Genomic DNA, 19,677 nt, shown 5'->3' with positions numbered 1-19,677 from the left:
GTCTTAATTAGCTATTTAAAAAAGTATATTGCATATTTATCTGGTTATTACTTATTGCGTGTTATCAATTTAAAAACATTTGAAGTTAATTCTCTGCGACTTTGTAGGACTAGACTGTCTGCAAACAGTGACCAAGTTTATCCTCCTTTCCAGTACTGACAGTTCTTCTTTTGGGCAATTGTTTTACTGTACCGATTAGGACTTCTAGAACAATGTTAGATGAAGGAAACGACAGGTTTGTGGACACTTACTCCATTCATGATTCAATAAAATTATGTTCTAGGTCCTTACCCATAAATATCATGAAGTCAGCTGATTTGAGATAAGCTATTCTTTTATTTTTAATGTTTATTTATTTTGAGAGAGAGAGAGAGGGAGGGGCAGAGAAATAGAGAGAGAGTATCCCAAGCAGGCTCCATGCTGTCAACACAAAGCCCCATGTGGGACTCGAACTCACGAACCGTGAGATCATGCCCTGAGCCAAGATGAAGAGTCTGATGCTTAACCATCTGTGCCTCCGTGGCGCCCCTGAGACAAGCTATTTTAATCAAGCTAAGAAAGTGCCCTTGTATTCCTAATTGGCTTTACACAAACAAAGAACAATCCAGAAAAGAATATTACATTCCATTGGATTGAATTTGGGGAGATTTTTCTCTGGAATCCCAGATTGTGATGCTAGTTGGTGTTTACCCAGAACTCTGTCTGTCATCTTTTGTTCCCTAAAAAACAGGGAATTCGAAGGTTGGATGATGGCGGGCTTTCTAAGTGGCCTATTTAAAGTGCTGAGGGCAGAGCGGGATTGCTCAGCTAGACGTAGCTCTGAAAAGGGGCAGCGTGCAGGGTTAGGCACGAGGAAAAAGGGAATTGGTAGTTGCCGTTTCATTTAAAATTTTTAAGGAAGCTGTTTATTGCCAAAAAATTAAAAAGCCCGGAGAGTCACTTTAACGGTAAGGTTACCAAACAGAACTCTGCTACAGCTGATCAAACAATTTTTCCCCCACAGTTTTCTGTGGAGAAAGACATTACCACTTTCTCTACTGATATCTCCACTCATTCATACTTATCCTGGAAGTTCTACTTGACAGCTGACCTGAATCTTTCTTGCTGAGTGAGATACAGGCCTACTTATTCTCCTATGCCTTGTTTAAAACAAAACAAAACAAAACAAAATAAAACAAAAAACAGTCATTCCCTTCCAAAATGAGTGCAAGAATTTGTAGAGAACTGCACCCCGTTAAAACCCTAGAATTCACATGGCCACCTGAGTGTATTCTACCGACTCAGAGTTAGCAGGGGTCACAAAAGTCCAGAAATTGGGCCTGTGGCTTTTTGGATTGACATTGACGTAGTCTGTGGTTTCCTTTATGTTCTCATAGTCCAGGGCAGGTTCAGTTTTTAGTCCTCCAGGGGCTGAAAAGACCACTTGTGTGTAATTCACATCCTTGGTGGCCTTAGGGGAAAAAAGCAGAGAAATGTGGGTCAAGATTCCTACCAGGGTTGGAGGAGGGGACACCCCAGGACTGCACTCTCACTGAAGGACCCTCGTCTCGCCCTAGGCTGGCAGGGAGAGAAGCTGGCTCCGGGTGGCTGTGTCGGAGAGCAGGGCCAGGCCAAGGGGGAACACTACCAACAGCTCTGTGCCTCTGTCTGCAGGGAATTCAGGGGTTTCAGGAAAGATGTGGAGACTCAATCCCCGTGAGGTCAGGACTCAGAGCAGACTTTGGCCTGGTGACTGGGATATGGCGAGGAGGAGGTGGTCCATTGACACTTGCATTTTCATGGTTCACTCAGACCCATTTTGTGGGGATGCCATGAACCTGAGGATCATGACACCCGTCACCCGAGGATGTTGTAATGACTCAAGAAACCCCTCCATCCCTGCTCCCATCCTTGTAGCTGGAGTGGCCTGGATGCTCAGTCTTTTGTAGCAAGGACCCCAACTGCATATGAAGGGCTGGGACCACTAGGGGTGTCCATTACCTGGCAGGTGGGAGGCAAGCTGCCGGAGACGTCCGAGCTGTTGGAGCTATCTGAGGACGTGTCACTGTCATCTAGGGAGAAATAGAAACTGTTCTTCTAAGGAACACTGGGGAGCGGGGTGGGGGGTGGGGAGGTGTTAGGAGGGGATGGGCACAACGGAAGGGAGAAGGAGACTAAGTCAGGCAAAGCCAGCCATGCAAAGACAAGCAGGGAAGAGAGATACGGAGCCCTCAGTAGAGAAAGAAGACACTGAACAGAGAAAGGGTGGGGAGAGAAAGCGCCCCCCTCCACCCCGCCAAATAGGCAAGAATGTGCCCAAGAGTCCAGACACTGCCGCGCTGTCCAGCTCCATCTAAGACTAATATCACTTGATTGTGCTGGAAGGGAGAAGCAGGAACACGCTGACGCAGCGTGGCCCCGAGCACGTAGCTCTGGCCTCCCTAGTCCCGGCCACAGGTTTGGCTCTAGACCTGTCACTAACGCTAGGCAGGTGACATCCCTTTTTGTGTCTGGTTTTGCTCCCTGTGAAACAAGGAGGTTGCATGATGATCTTTGAGGTGCCTGCCAGAGAGTCTCTGATTCTGGCCAGGCTTCGGTGACGCTCTAGGGCCAGGGTCACGATGAGGCCAGTGCCCCTCCCTTTTTGCAGAAACACCGAATTCACATGAGCGGTCTCTTCTAGTTCTCTCCTGCGCTGAGGTCTTATCTCGGTGCCAGGGAAGCCTGACAACCAGATCTCTCCAACTGAAAAGATAAAATTGGAAGGTCGGAGCGGATGCAAATCGATCAAGAGAAAACCCGCTGGAAAAGGTGCGATCTCTGGGGAGTGAGCACACAGGGGTAGCTGTCTTGCTTCGGAAGCAGCAATTTCCATTGTGTGAACGGTGACCTGGTGGGTCTCCCAAGCCTCGAGAGAGAAAACCAGTGGGTGGTATTCCTGCTGGCTCGCCTGCCAGAGGGGAACGTAGACTTGAACCATCACCAACACTAGCATTTATTAAAACCCCTGGATACCACGGCCAGAGGCAGGCAGAGGCAGTTGAAATCTCGGCCAGACGGAAACAGGCGCCATAGTCTCAATGACAAAGACAGGAACAGAGATGGCCCCAAGCTCCCTTTGCAGTGGCTCACACATGATCAGAGGGGGAAAAGAACTTAGACCCACCCAAACCCAGCGAGATCTGCCCTGCGTGATGAAAGAGTAGCTTGCTGGAAAAGCTAGGCTGGTGAGGCCTTCGGGGAGGCAGGTGGGAGGAATCTTCCGGCCAGGGGCTGGGCTGGCCAGGACAGAGCCCGGCTGCGGCAGAGCAGCTCTCCACGGCCCGGACAGAGCAGAATAAGCTTTATGACAAGTTCTTCCCCTGCCCCGTTACTCACACCTGTGACGGGGCGCAGGCACAGGAGCGCTTCGCGTCTCCTCCGTGGCAGCACATGGCTGACGCGCAGGGCTGGGCCAGGGGGCCTGGAGCCTGGCCCCTTTCAGGATCCGCTCACTCTGGCTGGCTAAAGGGGACAGGGCAAGGGTCAAAAGTGCCAGCTCTCCAGGTCAGGAACATCCTGTCTCTGAGCACTGCCCTCGAGACAGCAAAACATTCAGAGGAACCTCTTCAAACCTCAGCGCTCTGCTCACAACCGGGCAGCACCTCTCACCTCGCTTGCAGGATGAGCCAAAGCCCCAGCCTCCAAGGCCCCCTGTGGCCTCGCTGTTCCCCCCTCTCTCCGTTCCAGCCACACTGGCCTCTCTTCCAAACAGCTTTCTGCCTCAGGGCCTTTGCAGGTGCCACTCGCTTCCTCACTGCCAGATGTTTATACTAAAAGGTTGGCATTTCAGTGATGCTGGCCATCATCCAATTCATACCTCCTTGCCTTGCTTCATCTTTTTCTTCCCTAGCACTCACCATAATCTAACATGTGTGTATTACCTGTTTATCTAGTTTGTTGTCTGTGCCCCCCATGATGTGTAAGTTATATAAGGACACAGATTTTTGTTTGGTTCCCTGTCATATTGAATGAATGAATGAATGAATGGCTAGAGAAGCCCAGAGTCCCTTTATTTTATTTTCCCTAATTTTAATGCCATCCCAGAACAGAACACAGTAAATCAGTTCAAGAATTTAAGTCCATCTTGGAACTGGAGAGTGTTATGCTAAGTGAAATAAGCCATACAGAGAAAGACAGATACCATATGTTTTCACTCTTACGTGGATCCTGAGAAACTTAACAGAAACCCATGGAGGAGGGGAAGGAAAAAAAAAAGAGGTTAGAGTGGGAGAGAGCCAAAGCATAAGAGACTCTTAAAAACTGAGAACAAACTGAGGGTTGATGGGGGGTGGGAGGGAGGGGAGGGTGGGTGATGGGTATTGAAGAGGGCACCTTTTGGGATGAGCACTGGGTGTTGTATGGAAACCAATTTGACAATAAATTTCATATATTGGAAAAAAAAGAATTTAAGTCCATCTTTTAGTCTAGCCATATTCCCTTCTCCTGGAATTCAAAGTCCTTTCTTCATTTTGAGTCCTTTGGTGGTGATGAAGAAAGTTAGGCCCAGGCTAAATGAGCCCACCCTCAAGAGTACTGCAGAAGCTTATCCCTAGGTAGAAGGTCTGGGTGGTGGAAGGGCTCTGGGCCATCATTCCAACCAGAAATAGGTTGGGTCAGAGTGGGGATTACCCAGTAAGGGATGACCCGGCTAGTGGATCCTCAAGTAGGTATTCAAGGGGTATTCCGGGGCTCGTCTTGCTATAGGCTCAGGGGTGGTCCCTACAGGTGACTAGGAGGAAAGAGCGCCAGGCTATTTACCCATGTGCCTGCTGAGCAGGTAGTTGATGGCAGCGAAGAGGCAGGTCTGTAGAATGAGGGACACCACTGCGATCACTAAGCCATGCCAGAACTTCATGTCTCTGTTGGGAACGGAGCAGCATCAGAGTTAGAGGTTGTGGAGATTCTAAATCGGCTGCAAACCCACCCTGCCCCCAGCCAGAGGCAGCCATCTGGTGTTGCCGTGTGTCTCAGGGCAGGTCTCTTTGCCTCTCTGGACGGGAAGGTGTAGGGAGCCAGGGAACGTGGCGTGCATGCTTGGAAGCCCGGTGCACGGTCTGATGGGAACCACTCACTCCGTCAGCATGATGAACTTGCAGGGCAGCTGTGGGCGTAAGTGAGGCTCAGGCTTTGGTGGGGGCAGGAAGAAGACACCTGAAAGGAACCACTCTGGGCACTTCGTCTCCACGTAGAGCCACCTGCGGGACCGTCCTACAGACCTGCAGGAGGCAAGGCAGCGGGTCAGGACTCCCGGGCTCTACGCTCCAATTCCCTTCAGGCGAACTCAGCTGCTCGGGGCGTCACTGGCTTTCCTCTCCCCAGATTTCAAGCTTTGAATCTACAAAACAGGCAGTATCTCGTAGTTCGGTGTTAGCACCGAACGGGGTGGGCACGCACTCGATGACAGCCCCAGCGCTGAGCCCCTGGCACACCCACCTTCCTACCTGATTCACACGGTCCCATGGCCGAGATATCAGTACGCTCTTTCGATAACAAGCAGCATGAGATTCAGAGAGCAGAGGCTCATGTCTGAGGTCGCACAGCTGGCAAGTGGTGGGGCCTGGATTTGGGCTCTAAGTCCAAGCCTGCACGTTCAACCACTGGTCTTGGCTTTCAGAGAATCTTCACCTGCTGCTGGAAAGCACCAAGGGGTTGAACATGCGCAAATACGCCAGGAGAGATTTGTTAAAGAAATCCAAATCTTGGGGTGCCTGGGTGGCTCAATCCGTTAGGCGACAGAGTCTTGGTCTCAACTCAGGTCATGATCTCAGTTTGTGAGCTCAGGCCCCACATCAGGCTCTGCACTGATGGTGCTGAGCCTGCTTGGGATTCTTTCTCACTCCCTCTCTCTCTCTATCTGCCTGTATCCTGCTTGCACTCTTTCTCTCTCTCAATAAATAAATAAACTTAAAAAAAAAAAAAAAAAGAAAGAAATCACATGCACACCATTCGTGGCTTCGTGGGGTTTTAGACTCTGGATATCACTGGGGTTTAGACTCTGGATGCTCTTACACACTCATGAATATGTTGATTTTAAAAATCAGGGGGTGCCTGGGTGGCTCAGTCGGTTGAGCGTACGGCTTCGGCTCAGGTCATGATCTCACAGTTTGCGGGTTCGAGCCCCGCATCGGGCTCTGTGCTGACATCTCGGAGCCTGGAGCCCGCTTCGGATTCTGTGTCTCCCTCTCTCTGCCCCTCCCCTGCTCACGCTCTGTCTCTCTCTCTCCTTCAAGAATAAATTAAAAAATATTTAAATAAATAAATAAATAAATAAATAAATAAAAATCAGGTGCCTGGGTAGCTCAGTCAGTTAAGCGTCCGACTTCAGCTCAACTCATGATCTCACGGCTAGTGGGTTTGAGCCCCATATCAGGCTCTGTGCTGACAGCTTGGAGCCTGGAGCCTGCTTCGGATTCTGTGACTCCCTCTCTTTCTGTCCCTCCCCTGCTCATGTTCTGTTTCTCTCTCTCTCTCAAAAAATAAACATTAAAAAATTAATTTAAAAAATCAGCTTATGAATTTCATCAGCATGTTGCTGAATATGGAATTTACTAAAAGACAAAGGCAGGATAATTTCAAAGCCTCTGAGATGATACTTACTCAGCAGAGATGGGGAGACAACCACCCACTGCCCTGCTGCAGACCATAAACCTTAAACAGCCTTTCACTGCTCCTGACACCTATTTTCCCCCATCAGTGTTTCCAAGGGCGAAGGGCAGTGGGAAAGTCCTGAAAGTCTTGTTTTTATTTGTAGTTTTCACACCGGGGCTTTCTAAGATCAGAACTCAGACCAAGAAGCAAGACAGAGAGAAGGCAATGAGGGGCAGGAAGGCTGTGGGGTTTGCCACCAAACCCTCTTCAGGGCTGTGGGCGTTGGTCAGCTGCAAGTTTCCAGAGAGAAAATACACCATCTCCTTTCACATACCAACACGCTAGTCCTTGGCAGTGGCTTTTCTTTACAAGATCAAAAGTTGGAAGCAACACATACCCAATTTCTTCATCGTACTTCCTTAACCCACCCCCTTCCCTACATAACTAATTCTAGATACTTCTCCCAAAGGAACCTAACGCTATCTACCCATTGCTTGTCAAGGTAAATGCTCCCGGTTGCCTCGTAAGCATCAGGTGCTGGTAAGAAGGGGCTACAGTGGGGGGGGGTGGGGGGGGGAGGCAGGGAGCAGGAGGTGAGCACACCCCAGAAGGCAGGTGAGAAAGGACTCCGGGAAGTCCCTGAAGTCCATAGACCAGTGGGTAGAAAATCCAGTATTCCCCCACAGGATGAGCAAACTGCAGAAAGAAAGCTTAGTCAAAAGTGACTTGTGCACAAAATGAAATTTGCAGAGTCAAGACGCTGGAAATAAAACACAGAAACGATGGAGATGAAGCAAAATGGGGATTTTTCAGGGAAAACGGTGATCTTGAAGGATTGGGCAACTTGATGGAAAAGGGCATAGTTATATTTTAAATGCCTGGCTCTTGTCTTATTTTGGATAAACCCTCTTGAAATTTCGACAGGCATTGATTTCTCAAGCAAATTGCAGTATTGATTTCTGGGGCAGCTGCAAAAGATCGGACTTCACCGGGAGAGCTGTATGGCATCATGAAAGACGCAAAAATCACAGGCTGGTGTCTCTGGGAACCAACAGTGTTCATTTTCAAAGGTGTTTTAGTATGTTAGTATTTTTTGTTTAATATTTATTTAGTTTGCAGAGAGAGAGAGGGAGAAACAGAGCACGAGGGGAGAGAGGCAGAGAGAGAAGGAGACACAGAATCCGAAGCAGGCTCCAGGCTCTGAGCCATCGGCACAGAGTTCGACACGGGGCTCAAACTCATGAGCTGCGAGATCGTGACCCGAGCTGAGGTCAGACGTTTAACCGACTGAGCCACCCAGGCGCCCCTCTGGTGTGTCAGTATTGATTACCTCATATTCAATGTCTCATTTGTCCTTAATCACAGAAATTATTCTCCTTCTTTCATCCAAGGGCATGGCCAGAAAGCCACTAGGGCTGGGTTCTGAAACCACACTTAAATTTTAATTTCTTTTAAGGCTCCTTTCTCTCCTTATTCATTAAAAATTAAACAACTAATAGATATTTGTGGTACAATTCAAAATGCAAATAAGCAAAGCATTTCACAAAATCACCCCACGGTTGACTCCAGAGCACTCTCCACAGGTTCTCATACATGTATGTACTGTGCATAGGTGTGCATGTAAATCCGTGTTTACACGTGTACGATCTTTTCTAAACATCATACTGATCAGCAGCTTTTTCTCTTCACTGAGTATATCGTAAACATGTTTCCAGATCAGAAAAGCCTTCATTAAAAATTTCCACTCTGGGGGCGCCTGGGTGGCGCAGTCAGTTAAGCGTCCGACTTCAGCCAGGTCACGATCTCGCGGTCCGTGAGTTCGAGCCCCGCGTCAGGCTCTGGGCTGATGGCTCAGAGCCTGGAGCCTGTTTCCGATTCTGTGTCTCCCTCTCTCTCTGCCCCTCCCCCGTTCATGCTCTGTCTCTCTCTGTCCCAAAAATAAATAAAAAACGTTGAAAAAAAAAATTAAAAAAAAAAAATTTCCACTCTGGAGGCCCTCGGGCCAAATTCGGCGCCTAGGTGATTTTGTCTGATGAAGTCCTTTAAAGATTTGGATTTGGATGCCCTAAGAAGGGGTGTGTGCTCTTCCGTTCCTGACTGATCCCCGAAGCCATTTGAGTTTGCTACATACTTGAGTTTCTGGCATACTACTATTCTACTTTATCAGTGTTTCTTAGCGCTCTGTGACTTTCAGAGCCAGACAGTTCCTTGTTGTCCAGAGCTGTTTTGCGCCCCACTGGATATTCAGCATCTTGGAAGACCACCATTGTAACAGGCTAATGTAACAACCAAAATGACCAAAAATGACCCCACACATTTCCGAATGCCCCAGGGTGAGGCAGTCACTTTTGCCCCCAGTTGAGAATCGCTGCATTAAATAAATGTCCCATTATTTTAAAACCAATATCTTAGTTTGGCTCTTCGTACAGAACCATATTGCCTATGCTTCCCTCCATCATTTTGGTATATTGTGAACATCTCACTAACCAAATGGTGCACAGGACCTGTGTCAGTATATAGCATAAAGTCCAACAGACTTCAGTCTGAATCCAAGTTCTGTTCCCTTCTAGATGTGAATTATTAAATCTCTCAGTACCTCAGCTCCTGTACCTGGAAGATGAGGAGAACGATAGCCTCTATCTCAGAGAGTTCTTGTGTGGGCTCAGTGCTTTATGCTGTTTGTATGGAACTTCATGCAACATCAGGCTTGTGAGAAGCACGCGATGATTACGGATGGGCCCCACGACAGTTTGACTTAATTTTTAGATGTTACAATGGGTACGGAAAAGCATACCCATTCAGTAGAAACCGTACTTGGAATTTTGACCTTAGATCTTTTTGTGAGCTGGCGATATGCTGTGCAAACCCTCTCTGATGTGGGGCAGCTCCCAATAAGCCACGCGATCATGAGGGTCCACAGACAATACACTCATAACCCTTCTGTGCCCATACACGCCTTCCATTCTTCACGTTCAGTACAGGATTCAATAAAGTACATGAGCTATTCGACACTTTATTAAACAATAGGCTCTGTGTCAGATGATTAGATTTTAGGCTAATGTAAGTGTTTTGAGCACGTTTAAGGCAGGCTAGGCTAAGCTCTGATGTTTGGTAGGTTAGGTGGAGTAAAAGCATTTCCAACTTATAATAGTTGCGATTTATGATGGGATTATCGGGAGCTGACCCCATCGTAAATCAAGGAAGTTGCGAACTACACGTTGTTCAACCCTGAAACACTTCACCAAGATGGTGACTGGAGTAGAGCTATTAAAAATCGAGTTGGTCTATTTTAGGAAAGGCAGGCATTCATGTTGAGCACAGTTTGAAGATAAGATCAGGGACAGGATGAGGTATGAAAATGATGACAGATGTCATTATTTAAGTGGCTAATGGCCCCTAACCACAATGAGCAGGTTGTTCCTTGGGGTCTAATTGCAGATTGCTGATCAGACAGTGGGCAAAAACATCTGCTCATTTGCACTCCCCCCACAACACACACACATACCAAATAACCAGGAAATGAGCAATTTAGAGTAATTATGTTGTGAAAAAAGTGCCTGGACTGTGAGAGTTTGCCGTGGCTCATTCCATGATCAAGATTTGGACTCTCCTATCCTCTTTCACATGCTTAGTTTTGATGCCCAGACCAATACTAATGTAACGCCCTGCCAGGCATTTCCCAATCACGCTCCCACAGGGTGCTGGGAGCCTCTCCTCTGCTTGCTTCAGGCCTGGGTGGAAGTCCCGAGACGTCCAGTTAGGCCTGGGTCCCATCTTATTGTTTCCCCTTTCTTGTGATAGAGGAGCTCTCGTGGGGCTCTCGTTGGTACAGCCTAACATAGAGGTGAAATAATTAAGAGGCACCTCCTCCTGGCTGACACCATGCTTTCACTGAAGAGTCACAAAGAGTCGTTTGAAAAAAGAGCACAATAGAAGATGATTTACATGAAAATCATATGGAATGCAATAATCAATAATCACTCTCAACATTGTTAGGCTATCAATCTTTTAAAATTAAGTAGCTTTAGGGTACTGGGTACCTGTCCGTTAAGGTAGCTCCTGGGTAGCTCAGTCCGTTAAGCATCAACTTCCACTCAGGTCATAATCTCACCGTTCGTGAGTTCGAGCTCCACATCGGGCTCTGTGCTGACAGCCCAGAGCCTGGAGCCTGCTTCAGATTCTGTGTCTCCCTCTCTCTCTGCCCCTCCTTGCTCGCGCTCTGTCTCTGTCTCTCTCTCTCTCTCCTGCGCTTGCCTGCTGGGGAGCTGGGACGGGTAGAATCCTTTCTAGGCCCTGGAGAATGAAGGGGCTTGGTGCTTCAAAGTCCTCAGGTTCCTTCTAGCTCCAAGCATTCTGTTCTTTAAAGACTGAAGTCAGGAAGGGGAAAGAGAAGCAAATTTGGATGGAAATGGGATATTTTGAAAGAAAACAAAATCTGTTTCTATTTTATAGTATCATCCAGTCTCCTCCACACTACTAGACTTTTCTTCCTTAATTTAATATGCAGTTGGGAATAATCAAAAAAAAGAGGAAACATAAATCAGCCAAACCACGGAAACCGTATACATACACGATTATGTATATAACCACGGAAACAGAGGAGATCAAAAACTGTGAGGCTACTAAGGAATTTTTTAATGTAATCTCAATAAAATTCATGAGTTTCTAGAAAGATATAAACGAGCAAAATTGATTCCATAAGGCACCAAAACCAAAACAAGATCACAAGAAAGAAGTTGGGGAGGCAGCATGGCATGCAGCCGCTAAAGACAGAGAACTGGCGTCTGGAAGCGTGGGTTCACACCCCAGCTCATTCCCTGCATGAGCTTGGTCTAGTTCTTGAACCCGTCAAAGCCTTAGTTTTCTTATCTGTAAGATGGGAGCAATAATAACTGGTTCTTAGGTTTGAATAAGATGGATACAAATGATACCTGCTTCTGAGGATAAAGTCAGATGAGTTACGTGAAGTAGTTATTACAACTTTCGCCAAATAGAAAGAAGCATACAATAGGGGCGCCTGGGTGGCTCAGTCGGTTGAGCATCCGACTTTGGCTCAGGTCATGATCTTGCAGTTTGTGAGTCCGAGCCCCGCATCGGGCTCTGTGCTGATGGCTCAGAGCCTGGAACCTCCTTCATATTCTGTGTCTCCCTCTCTCTCTCTGCCCCTCCCCCGCTCACACTCTGTTTCTCCCGCTCTCAAAAATAAATAAACATTAAAAAAAATTTAAAAAAGAAAGAAGCATACAACAAAAGAGAGTTACTATTATTTAGAAATTAAAAGCATTATTGGAACTAATCTACTCAAATTTTGTGTCCAAATAGTTGGGGTTTTTTTTGTTTTGTTTTGTTTTAATTTTAGAGAGTGGGGCAGAGGGAGAGAGATCATCTTAAGCAGCCTCCACTCTCAGCATGGGAGTCCGATGTGGGGCTCGATCCCATGATACTAGGATCACGACGTGAACCAAAATCAAGAGTCAGACTCTCAACCAACTGAGTCACCCAGGCACCCCCCGAATAGTTTTAGAAAATAAGTTACTTCAAACTTTTAAGGAACACGTAATGTTTATGCTGTATAAGCAGATCCAGAGCATAAAAAAGGTGGAAAACTCTGCAGGATCTTGTCACTTACAAATACAGAAGTAAATATAGGATAATGTCAAGGAGTTCCTTCAGGAACATCCAGGAAATTAGTTATTACAATAATGAAAACTAATGTTGGGTATTTAACATGACCTTACTCTGCAAGGATAGACACTACCACCATTTCCTAGATAAGACAGAAAGGTTTGGAGAGGTCGAGCAATTTGCCCTGGTCCCCCATCACCACCCCACCATGGCCAGAGCCAAATTTCAAACCAAGCCCAGCTCTCAATCATTACAGCAAATTGCCTCTTACATGATATGAATATAGCATCAATAGATCAAGTTTTTATTTTATTATTATTATTTTTTTAACATTTATTTATTTTTGAGACAGAGAGAGAGAGAGAGAGAGCATGAGTGGGGGAGAGGCGGAGAGAGAGGGAGACACGAAATCTGAAGCAGGCTCCAGGCTCTGAGCTGTCAGCACAGAGCCCAACGCGGGGCTTGAACCCACAAACTGTGAGATCATGACCTGAGCCAAAGTCAGATGCTTAACCAACTGAGCCACCCAGGCACCCCAAGAACCAGTTTTTAAAATGTTCATCTCAGTAAAACACCGAAAAACATTTGATGAAATAAAATACTCATTTCTTACTTTTTAAGTTAATAAAATAAGAATATGAGAATAATTTCTTACTATAATAAAGAATATCCCTTCTGTACCAATAATCAACATCTTACCAAGTGGTAAAATGTTTTAGCAGCCAAGAACAAAGATGTCTGCTGTAACCATTTTAAAAAATTAATCCTGGAAACTCTAACCCTGGGAAGTTAGAAGTTCCTCCGACCTCTAACCTAGAGTAATAATAAGGGTGTGGAATGTTTATTGAGATGTTCTGTGACACTTTGACATCTATAACTCACCTGATTCTCTCAATTACCCTAGGAGGTAGGTGCTATTTTTCTCCTTTTTCTTTTCTTTCTTTTTTTTTTTTTAATTGAAATATAATTGTCATTTCCATTTTACAGAGGGCAAAACTAAGACACATAGAAGTTAAGTAATTTGCTCAAGGTGGTAAGAAGAGTTAATGGGGTTTTTGTGCCCAGGCAGCCGGGTGTTGGAGCCTAAGCTAATTAACTGATACGTGACATTAACGAAGGTACAGCTTGGGGAAGGGCAAGTCAAATTTATCCTGATTTGCAAGAGATGTGATTTTATACCTAGAAATCCCAAACGGTCAATTGAAAAAGCAGTGAGATTAATCAGACTACTCAGGAAAAGTCCTGAAAGCATGATAACTATTCTAAAATTACCAGCTCTTCTTCCTATTGTATCAGCAATAACCAGTGAGGTAATGGAATTGCATGGAGGGGGGCCCGGCAACCTTAGCAGCCATTGCACCTCATAGAGCTAAGAATAATTTTAATTGTAAGAAAGTTATTTTGAAGAAAATAATAAAAACGTACTGAGAGATGTACAAGACATAAACTAATAGAGAGACACTAATAGAGAGAACATTCCCATGTTCCAGACTGGCAATCCAGAAGACTAAAAAAAAAAAAAAAAAAAAAATCATTTTGAAATTAATTTGCTGGTTCAATATAACTCCAGTCAAAACTACAGTGAGAAATTTTTTACGACTCCAAATGAATTCTATAATTTATCTGGGCAAAAAATTAACAACAGTCCAGAAGATCTGGAACACGTTTGAAAAGGATTTGTGACCAGGCAGGTTCCTGACATACCATTGTTAAAGGGTGGTGCAGATTTGAAAAACTACACTAGGATGTACAATAAATATTATCATAAAAGTGGTTCACAAGGCAGTGGGAGGAAAGGAAAGTGTCATTTAGAAAATGTTGCACACAGAATAATGAATTAGCCACCTGTAAGAAAAAAAATAACTTACACCCAGACATGATACAACAAAATAAATTCCAAAGGGATTAAAGAAGTAAATCGTTTTAAGTTGAGTCATTAAAAGTAGAAGGATATGGGACTGGATATTCACATATTCAATAATATTTATTAAATCCCCAGATGAGAGAAAACTGTCTCAGCTTATACGCAATGGAAGAAGTCACAAAGCAACAGGAAAAAATAGATTCCACTCTAAAATATTAAAACTTCACATATTAAAGTCAAGTAAGCAAAATTTAAAGGCAAATAGACAAAAACGTTAGAACCAGTGTGTGCAATACATAACTTTAAAAGGTTTTAGATTAAAAAAATTTTTAAGAAAAGCCCTCCTATCCCCAAATGATAAATGGGTAAAAAGCGTGGAACAGTTTACAGACAATCTGGAATAGGACTAAAGCTATTATCACAAGGTAGCTGTACCCACTATTGATTAAAGAAGTGAAAAATGGGAAACAACCTAACTGAAACACAAAGATTAGATAAATTAGGGTGAAGGTATAGAGTGGAATATTATACCAACATTTAAAATTATATTGAGAAAAAATTAATCTGGGGAAGGAATCTGTTCCATGAGGAAGAACAATGTAGTTATAGTTAGCTACCTACAGAACATATTTTTTTAAAAAAAGAATGAAAATTTGTACAAAAAAGAAAACTTTGGGTCATTAAATGTTTTTGTCTTTTATATTAGTTTAGTGATAACCCCCAATCACCTGATTTGGTTCACCAAATCCCGAATAGTTCGTTGACAATAATTTTTCATATCAAATATAGATTTATTCATGAATGTAAATTTATGGCAATTAAATTGGGGGTTATTTTAATGTTCTTTTTTCAAAAAGGGGAAATAGAAAAAATATATACCTAAATGTTAACAAAACTGCATATTGCAATTGTGGATGATGTTTTATTTAATTCTTTACACTATCTGTCATATCAAAGTTTTCTGCAATGTACATGTATCTTTTTTCTAATCAGGAAAAGAAAACAAGCCCAGAAATTCTGAGCTGCTCAGTCAGCATAGTTCCAAACTTATCTACATCAAAAATTCATTTACAATCTTAACTATATCTCATCATGTTAATAGAACACTGAGACAATCAGCTAAATGTCCGAGTTCCAATCGATCAAATACACACTGAGAGGTCTAGGTGCACGGCCCTGGGCGAAATACTCTGATGGACAGGAAGAAGGAGAGAAGGCCATCTGAACATTCAAGAGCTCACACTGTGTCGGAAAATCCGGACGTTAATAAGCGAAAAATCCAAAAGAAGAGATGTCACCATGAAGCATGACGAATGTTCAGAAGGAGTGGTGTCAGTACTATGCACTATGTCAGAGGAAAAGTTGATCCCCGCTCAATAGAATATTCAGAGAGGAGTCACTGAGTAGAACGACTGAAGAACAGGCTATGGCTGGATGGAGAAGGAGGGCCAGAGCAGGCCGGCTGAAGGTGGCTGCCAGCTCTGGCTACAGGGAAATCCACTCACCGTCTTCAACAAGTTTCGACACAGATTTAGCCACATGTAAATAAGAGAGTGGGAGCAAGTGGGGTATACCACAAGCCAACCTCACAAGTAGGTGCAGGAAAATACGGAGGAGCAGGGACTTGGGGGCCAGGGGGATTGGCTTTGAAGTTTTAGCTCTGGCCCTCCTGCCTGTGAGTTGCTTTCTTTCCCCAGGCCTCGAGTTTTACCTGAAAAATGGGGACAGCACCTGTTTCATTTTTTCAACTCAAGTTGTGTGCTTGCTCTATGTGCCAGCATCGGGCGAAGCATTTTGCATAAATTATTTCGTTTAATCATCACGATGGCAAACTTACGAGGTCGCCACTGTGGTCGTCCCCAGGTTATATATGAGAAAATCGGACTCTAATCCCGCACGGGGAGGACGGAATTCAAACCCAGGCTGTTTGGGGCCAGAGCCGTCACCACACTGCACACAGTATTTGAGAAGGTCAGCTGAGTGCCTGGCTCGTATGGGTGCTCAACGGGGAGTGATCCTCAGACCAGAACAGAGGATTCAACACAAACTGGCTGAACTATATAAACACACCATTTCCACAGGGCCCTGTAAGGAAACTGGGCTGACCCATGACTTTCAGATGGGAGATATAAGCAACCCAAGGCACGGAGCCATATGGTCCTGGGAGGTGTCAGTCCTAAACAGTCCCTGCTCCCATGACTGCTGCCGTGTCCATGCACCGGAGGACGGAGAAGATCAAAATATCCACCAGTGAGAAGGGAGGAGTGAGGGGACAGCAGAGGGTTGGGGCATCACCTTTGTCCTGGGTGTCAGAACAATCGTCTCTGGGTTCCCGTCAGCGCCGGTTACCATGGCAGGGGCCTCAACCCAGGTGGTTGGGACACATCTGGAATATGAAACGAGAACCCAGATCAACTTTCCAGCCGGGTGACTTTGCAAATTCGGCCACCTTTGACAGGTCACCTTGTCTTTCTGAGCCTCAGTTTCCCTGTCTACAACTGAGGGGGGAGGGTGTGTCTAGTTCTAACGTTTTTTTGTCCTAGGATTCTGAGTCTAATGTGGACACAGATGATGAGACTCCAATCAACCAGAAATAGCACCTTTGAGTTCCCACGAGATATGCCACATGTCTAGTAATACATATTCATAGGGGCAGGCACTGACAATTTTTGAGGAAGAAAACCAAATTATACGAAATGTCTGATTCATAATATTGGGGAAGTCATTGTGCCAGCAATTGCTTGAGATAAATGCAACCCGAATTCAGAGAAACAAAGAACCTTCTACAGATTATGCTCAGTTTGTGAATGCTGCCGTGGCTCTGACCAGGGCTTGTCCATACTTTATACTCCGCAGTTTCTGGCACGATACTTGGAGTCCAGGTGTAGGAGAGGCACTTTGTAACATTCTTTGCAATCAAATCAATTCACATAGGAGAAACACTGTTTAACCTTAGGGTTGATGTCCCTGAGTCTCCGTTGCCTCCTCAGCTCATTGGGAATTCAAACGTCTCCCTCAAAGAGTTTTTATCAAGAGGGGTAAGGGAGACTGTGACATCTTCCAGCACTTTCCCTGCCTCACTGCTGGGTCTCAGGACCAGCGCTGGCTTCATGGGCATGACTCCTATGCAGCCTCGTAGGGCTAGGGCCCCTTGATTGGTTTCGGGCTCTGCTCTTGCCATCTTTAAATTCTTAATAATTTTGGGGGGCTCCTGGGTGGTTCAGTAGGTTGAGCATCCGGCTTCGGCTCAGGTCATGATCTCGCGGTTCATGGGTTCGCGTTCTGTGCTGACAGCTCAGAGCCAGGAGCCTACTTGGGATTCTGTGTCTCCATCTCTCATCGCTCTCTCTGCCCCTCCCCCAGTTGCGCTCTGCCTCTCTCAAAAGTAAATAAACATTAAAAAATAAATAAATAAATTCTTAATAACTTTTTAACAGGGAACCCCAGATTTCCGTCTGTCCTCCGTCCTGCCAATTGCACAGCCAATCCCACTCAAGGTATTATTTTGAGTAGAGTTGCCAAAGCTTGAATAATAAGGTCAGTTTACAGAACAAGCCACAGGCCTGTCCACTGCCACAACTTCCCTAAGTGCCTCAGCTACACTTCTGACCACTATGCTTTCCAAACTCCCCAGAGGACTGCTCCCAGAACACTCTTCTGAGCTAACTTCTCCACAAGTGTTTTCTTTCACTGTTTGACTTCAGTCAAGTCATTTAACACCTCTGTGCCTCAGTTTCCTCATCTGTGAAGAGAAGTTACGAATAGCACATTTTCAGGCGTTCTGTACGGATTAAATGAATTAGAATACGTCAAGCTGTCAGAAGAGTTGCGGGCGCATAGCAAACTCTACGTAAGGTCACCTATTATTCTTTGCTGTTGTTCCGTGACTCTCCTCTTTGACAGCCCGCATTTTCTGACTTCCATTTATAACATTTTCTTTTGTTTTAACTTCCTTCTTTTTTTTTTTTTTCTTTTTGTAGAGCGAGAGAGCACGAAAGCTAGGCAGAGGAGCAGAGGGAGAAGGAGAGAGAATCTCAAGCAGGCTCCAAACTCAGCAAGGAGCTTGACGCGGGGCTCAATCCCACAGCCCAGGGATCATGACCTAAGCCAAAATCAAGAGTTGAATGCTTAAACGACTGAGCCACCCAGGTCCCCCCCGCACCCATTCATAACATTTTCAAATTGCCACCCCGGTCAGCTTCCCACCACGTACACCAGTTTTTTGCAACTCAGAACAACCTTCTGGAACCTGAAGGAAAAGCCTTCTGCAGGGAGATATCCTCTTGGATCTGGTTTCCAGCAGCCCAGAGTAATTAATTAATGGAGGGGTACTGGGTGGCTCAATCAGTTAGGTATCAGACTCTTAATTTCAGCTCAGGTCATGATCTTGTGGTTCGTGAGCTGGAGCCCCACATTGGGCTCTTTGCTGACCGTGAAGAGTCTGCTTGGGATTCTCTCTCTCCCTCTCTCTCTCTCTCTACGCCTCCCCCACTCTCCTAATCTTGCTCTCTCAAAATAAATAAATAGACTTAAAAAATTAAAAAAAGAAATTTATTTTAAAAGTAGCACTTTACTGGGCACTAAACTACTCCTTGTCTGTAATCCTCATAGCAATACTGGACGGTGGGTGGTTTTATACCCATTTTACAGATGAAGAAACTGAGGCTTACACAGGGCTAGCAGCATTCTTTGGATCTAGTTCTGTCTGGATCCAAGGTCTACCCACCTTCCAGCCAGGAGCTCTGATTACTGCCACAATTAGTACAGACATACCTTAGATCTTGGGAACAAGAAACTAATATCCATCAAGTAAAAACTGCTCAATCTCAGGTCCAGTCCAACCTGAATGCAATCGAATTCCACACTCTGGAATCCCAGCACATAAACAGAGAATCCCCTCTGAGACTTCTACACATGTATGTTCACAGATACACATTCCTTCAACTAATCTAAAATTCTACCTACCCAGACAATACTTACCTCCAGGGCCAAGAGCAAGGTCTGATCCCAGCTGGTGTTTTGACAATGTTTCCAATGATGGAAACATCTCCTCTACAGACCCCCCAGCCCCACCCGGAAGCTCCTCACTCATTGGAGGTCAGTCGCAAATGTTTCATCATTTCCAACAGGGCGGGGACAGGCTGCTCAGAAGATAATAATCTAACTCTGTTGAGTAGAACCGAGTGAAGCAATAGATAACACCTTCTATCTCCCTCAGCAGGGCTCTACCCGGCTCCTCTTTGCAGACAGTTTACACAGATGGAGGAGATTAGTGGTCTCTCTCCATGGGAATGCACACTGAAATACCACCAATATGCACATAACCTGGTAAAGGGGAAAGAGCACTGGTAAGAGGAGTCAAGAGGCCTGGGTTCAAGTCCAACCTCGGATGTTAACTTGCTGCATGAGTTCAGACAAATCACTTTCCCACGAGGAACCTCATGTTCTTCCTCCATAAAATGAAGAAGTGGGTCTCGAGATATTAGCAAAGGTCCCTTCCAACTTGGCCCATCTTTGATGTGACCATAGATTAAGAGATTGCGTATGGGACGCAGGGCAACTGATGAGGATCATTTTCC

General features: G+C 45.3%; 1 protein-coding gene across 5 annotated transcripts; it reads right to left on the bottom strand.

Annotated features, from left to right (window-relative positions):
* Positions 1 to 458: 458 nt before the first annotated feature.
* Positions 459 to 19,130, bottom strand: RHEX (regulator of hemoglobinization and erythroid cell expansion). 5 transcript variants are annotated; one of them, XM_042925105.1, is made up of 8 exons: positions 19,079 to 19,130; positions 16,394 to 16,484; positions 5,463 to 5,652; positions 5,094 to 5,356; positions 4,780 to 4,880; positions 3,358 to 3,483; positions 1,981 to 2,051; positions 459 to 1,450 (listed from the first exon to the last, which is right to left on the bottom strand). In XM_042925105.1, the coding sequence occupies exons 4-8, from the start codon at positions 5,102 to 5,104 to the stop codon at positions 1,250 to 1,252; spliced, it is 510 nt and encodes a 169-aa protein (XP_042781039.1). In that variant the 5' UTR covers positions 5,105 to 5,356; positions 5,463 to 5,652; positions 16,394 to 16,484; positions 19,079 to 19,130; the 3' UTR covers positions 459 to 1,249. The 5 variants fall into 5 exon arrangements, with proteins under 5 accessions (XP_042781039.1, XP_042781038.1, XP_042781041.1 ...); XM_042925104.1 differs by having other exon boundaries at positions 5,463 to 5,649; XM_042925107.1 differs by having other exon boundaries at positions 5,094 to 5,237; positions 5,463 to 5,649.
* Between the last annotated feature and the right edge of the window lie 547 nt (positions 19,131 to 19,677).

Source organism: Panthera leo, chromosome F3, assembly GCF_018350215.1.
Source record: "Panthera leo isolate Ple1 chromosome F3, P.leo_Ple1_pat1.1, whole genome shotgun sequence".
Taxonomy (NCBI): Eukaryota; Metazoa; Chordata; class Mammalia; order Carnivora; family Felidae; genus Panthera; species Panthera leo.
This window is presented reverse-complemented; position numbering and strand designations above follow the sequence as displayed.

Coding starts and splice junctions, on each gene's coding strand:
- RHEX (XM_042925105.1), bottom strand. Junction 3,484..4,779: donor CCTGCTCAGCAGGCACATGG/GTAAATAGCCTG, acceptor TGTCCCCTTTAG/CCAGCCAGAGTGAGCGGATC. Junction 2,052..3,357: donor GCCTGCGCCCCGTCACAGGT/GTGAGTAACGGG, acceptor ATTTCTCCCTAG/ATGACAGTGACACGTCCTCA.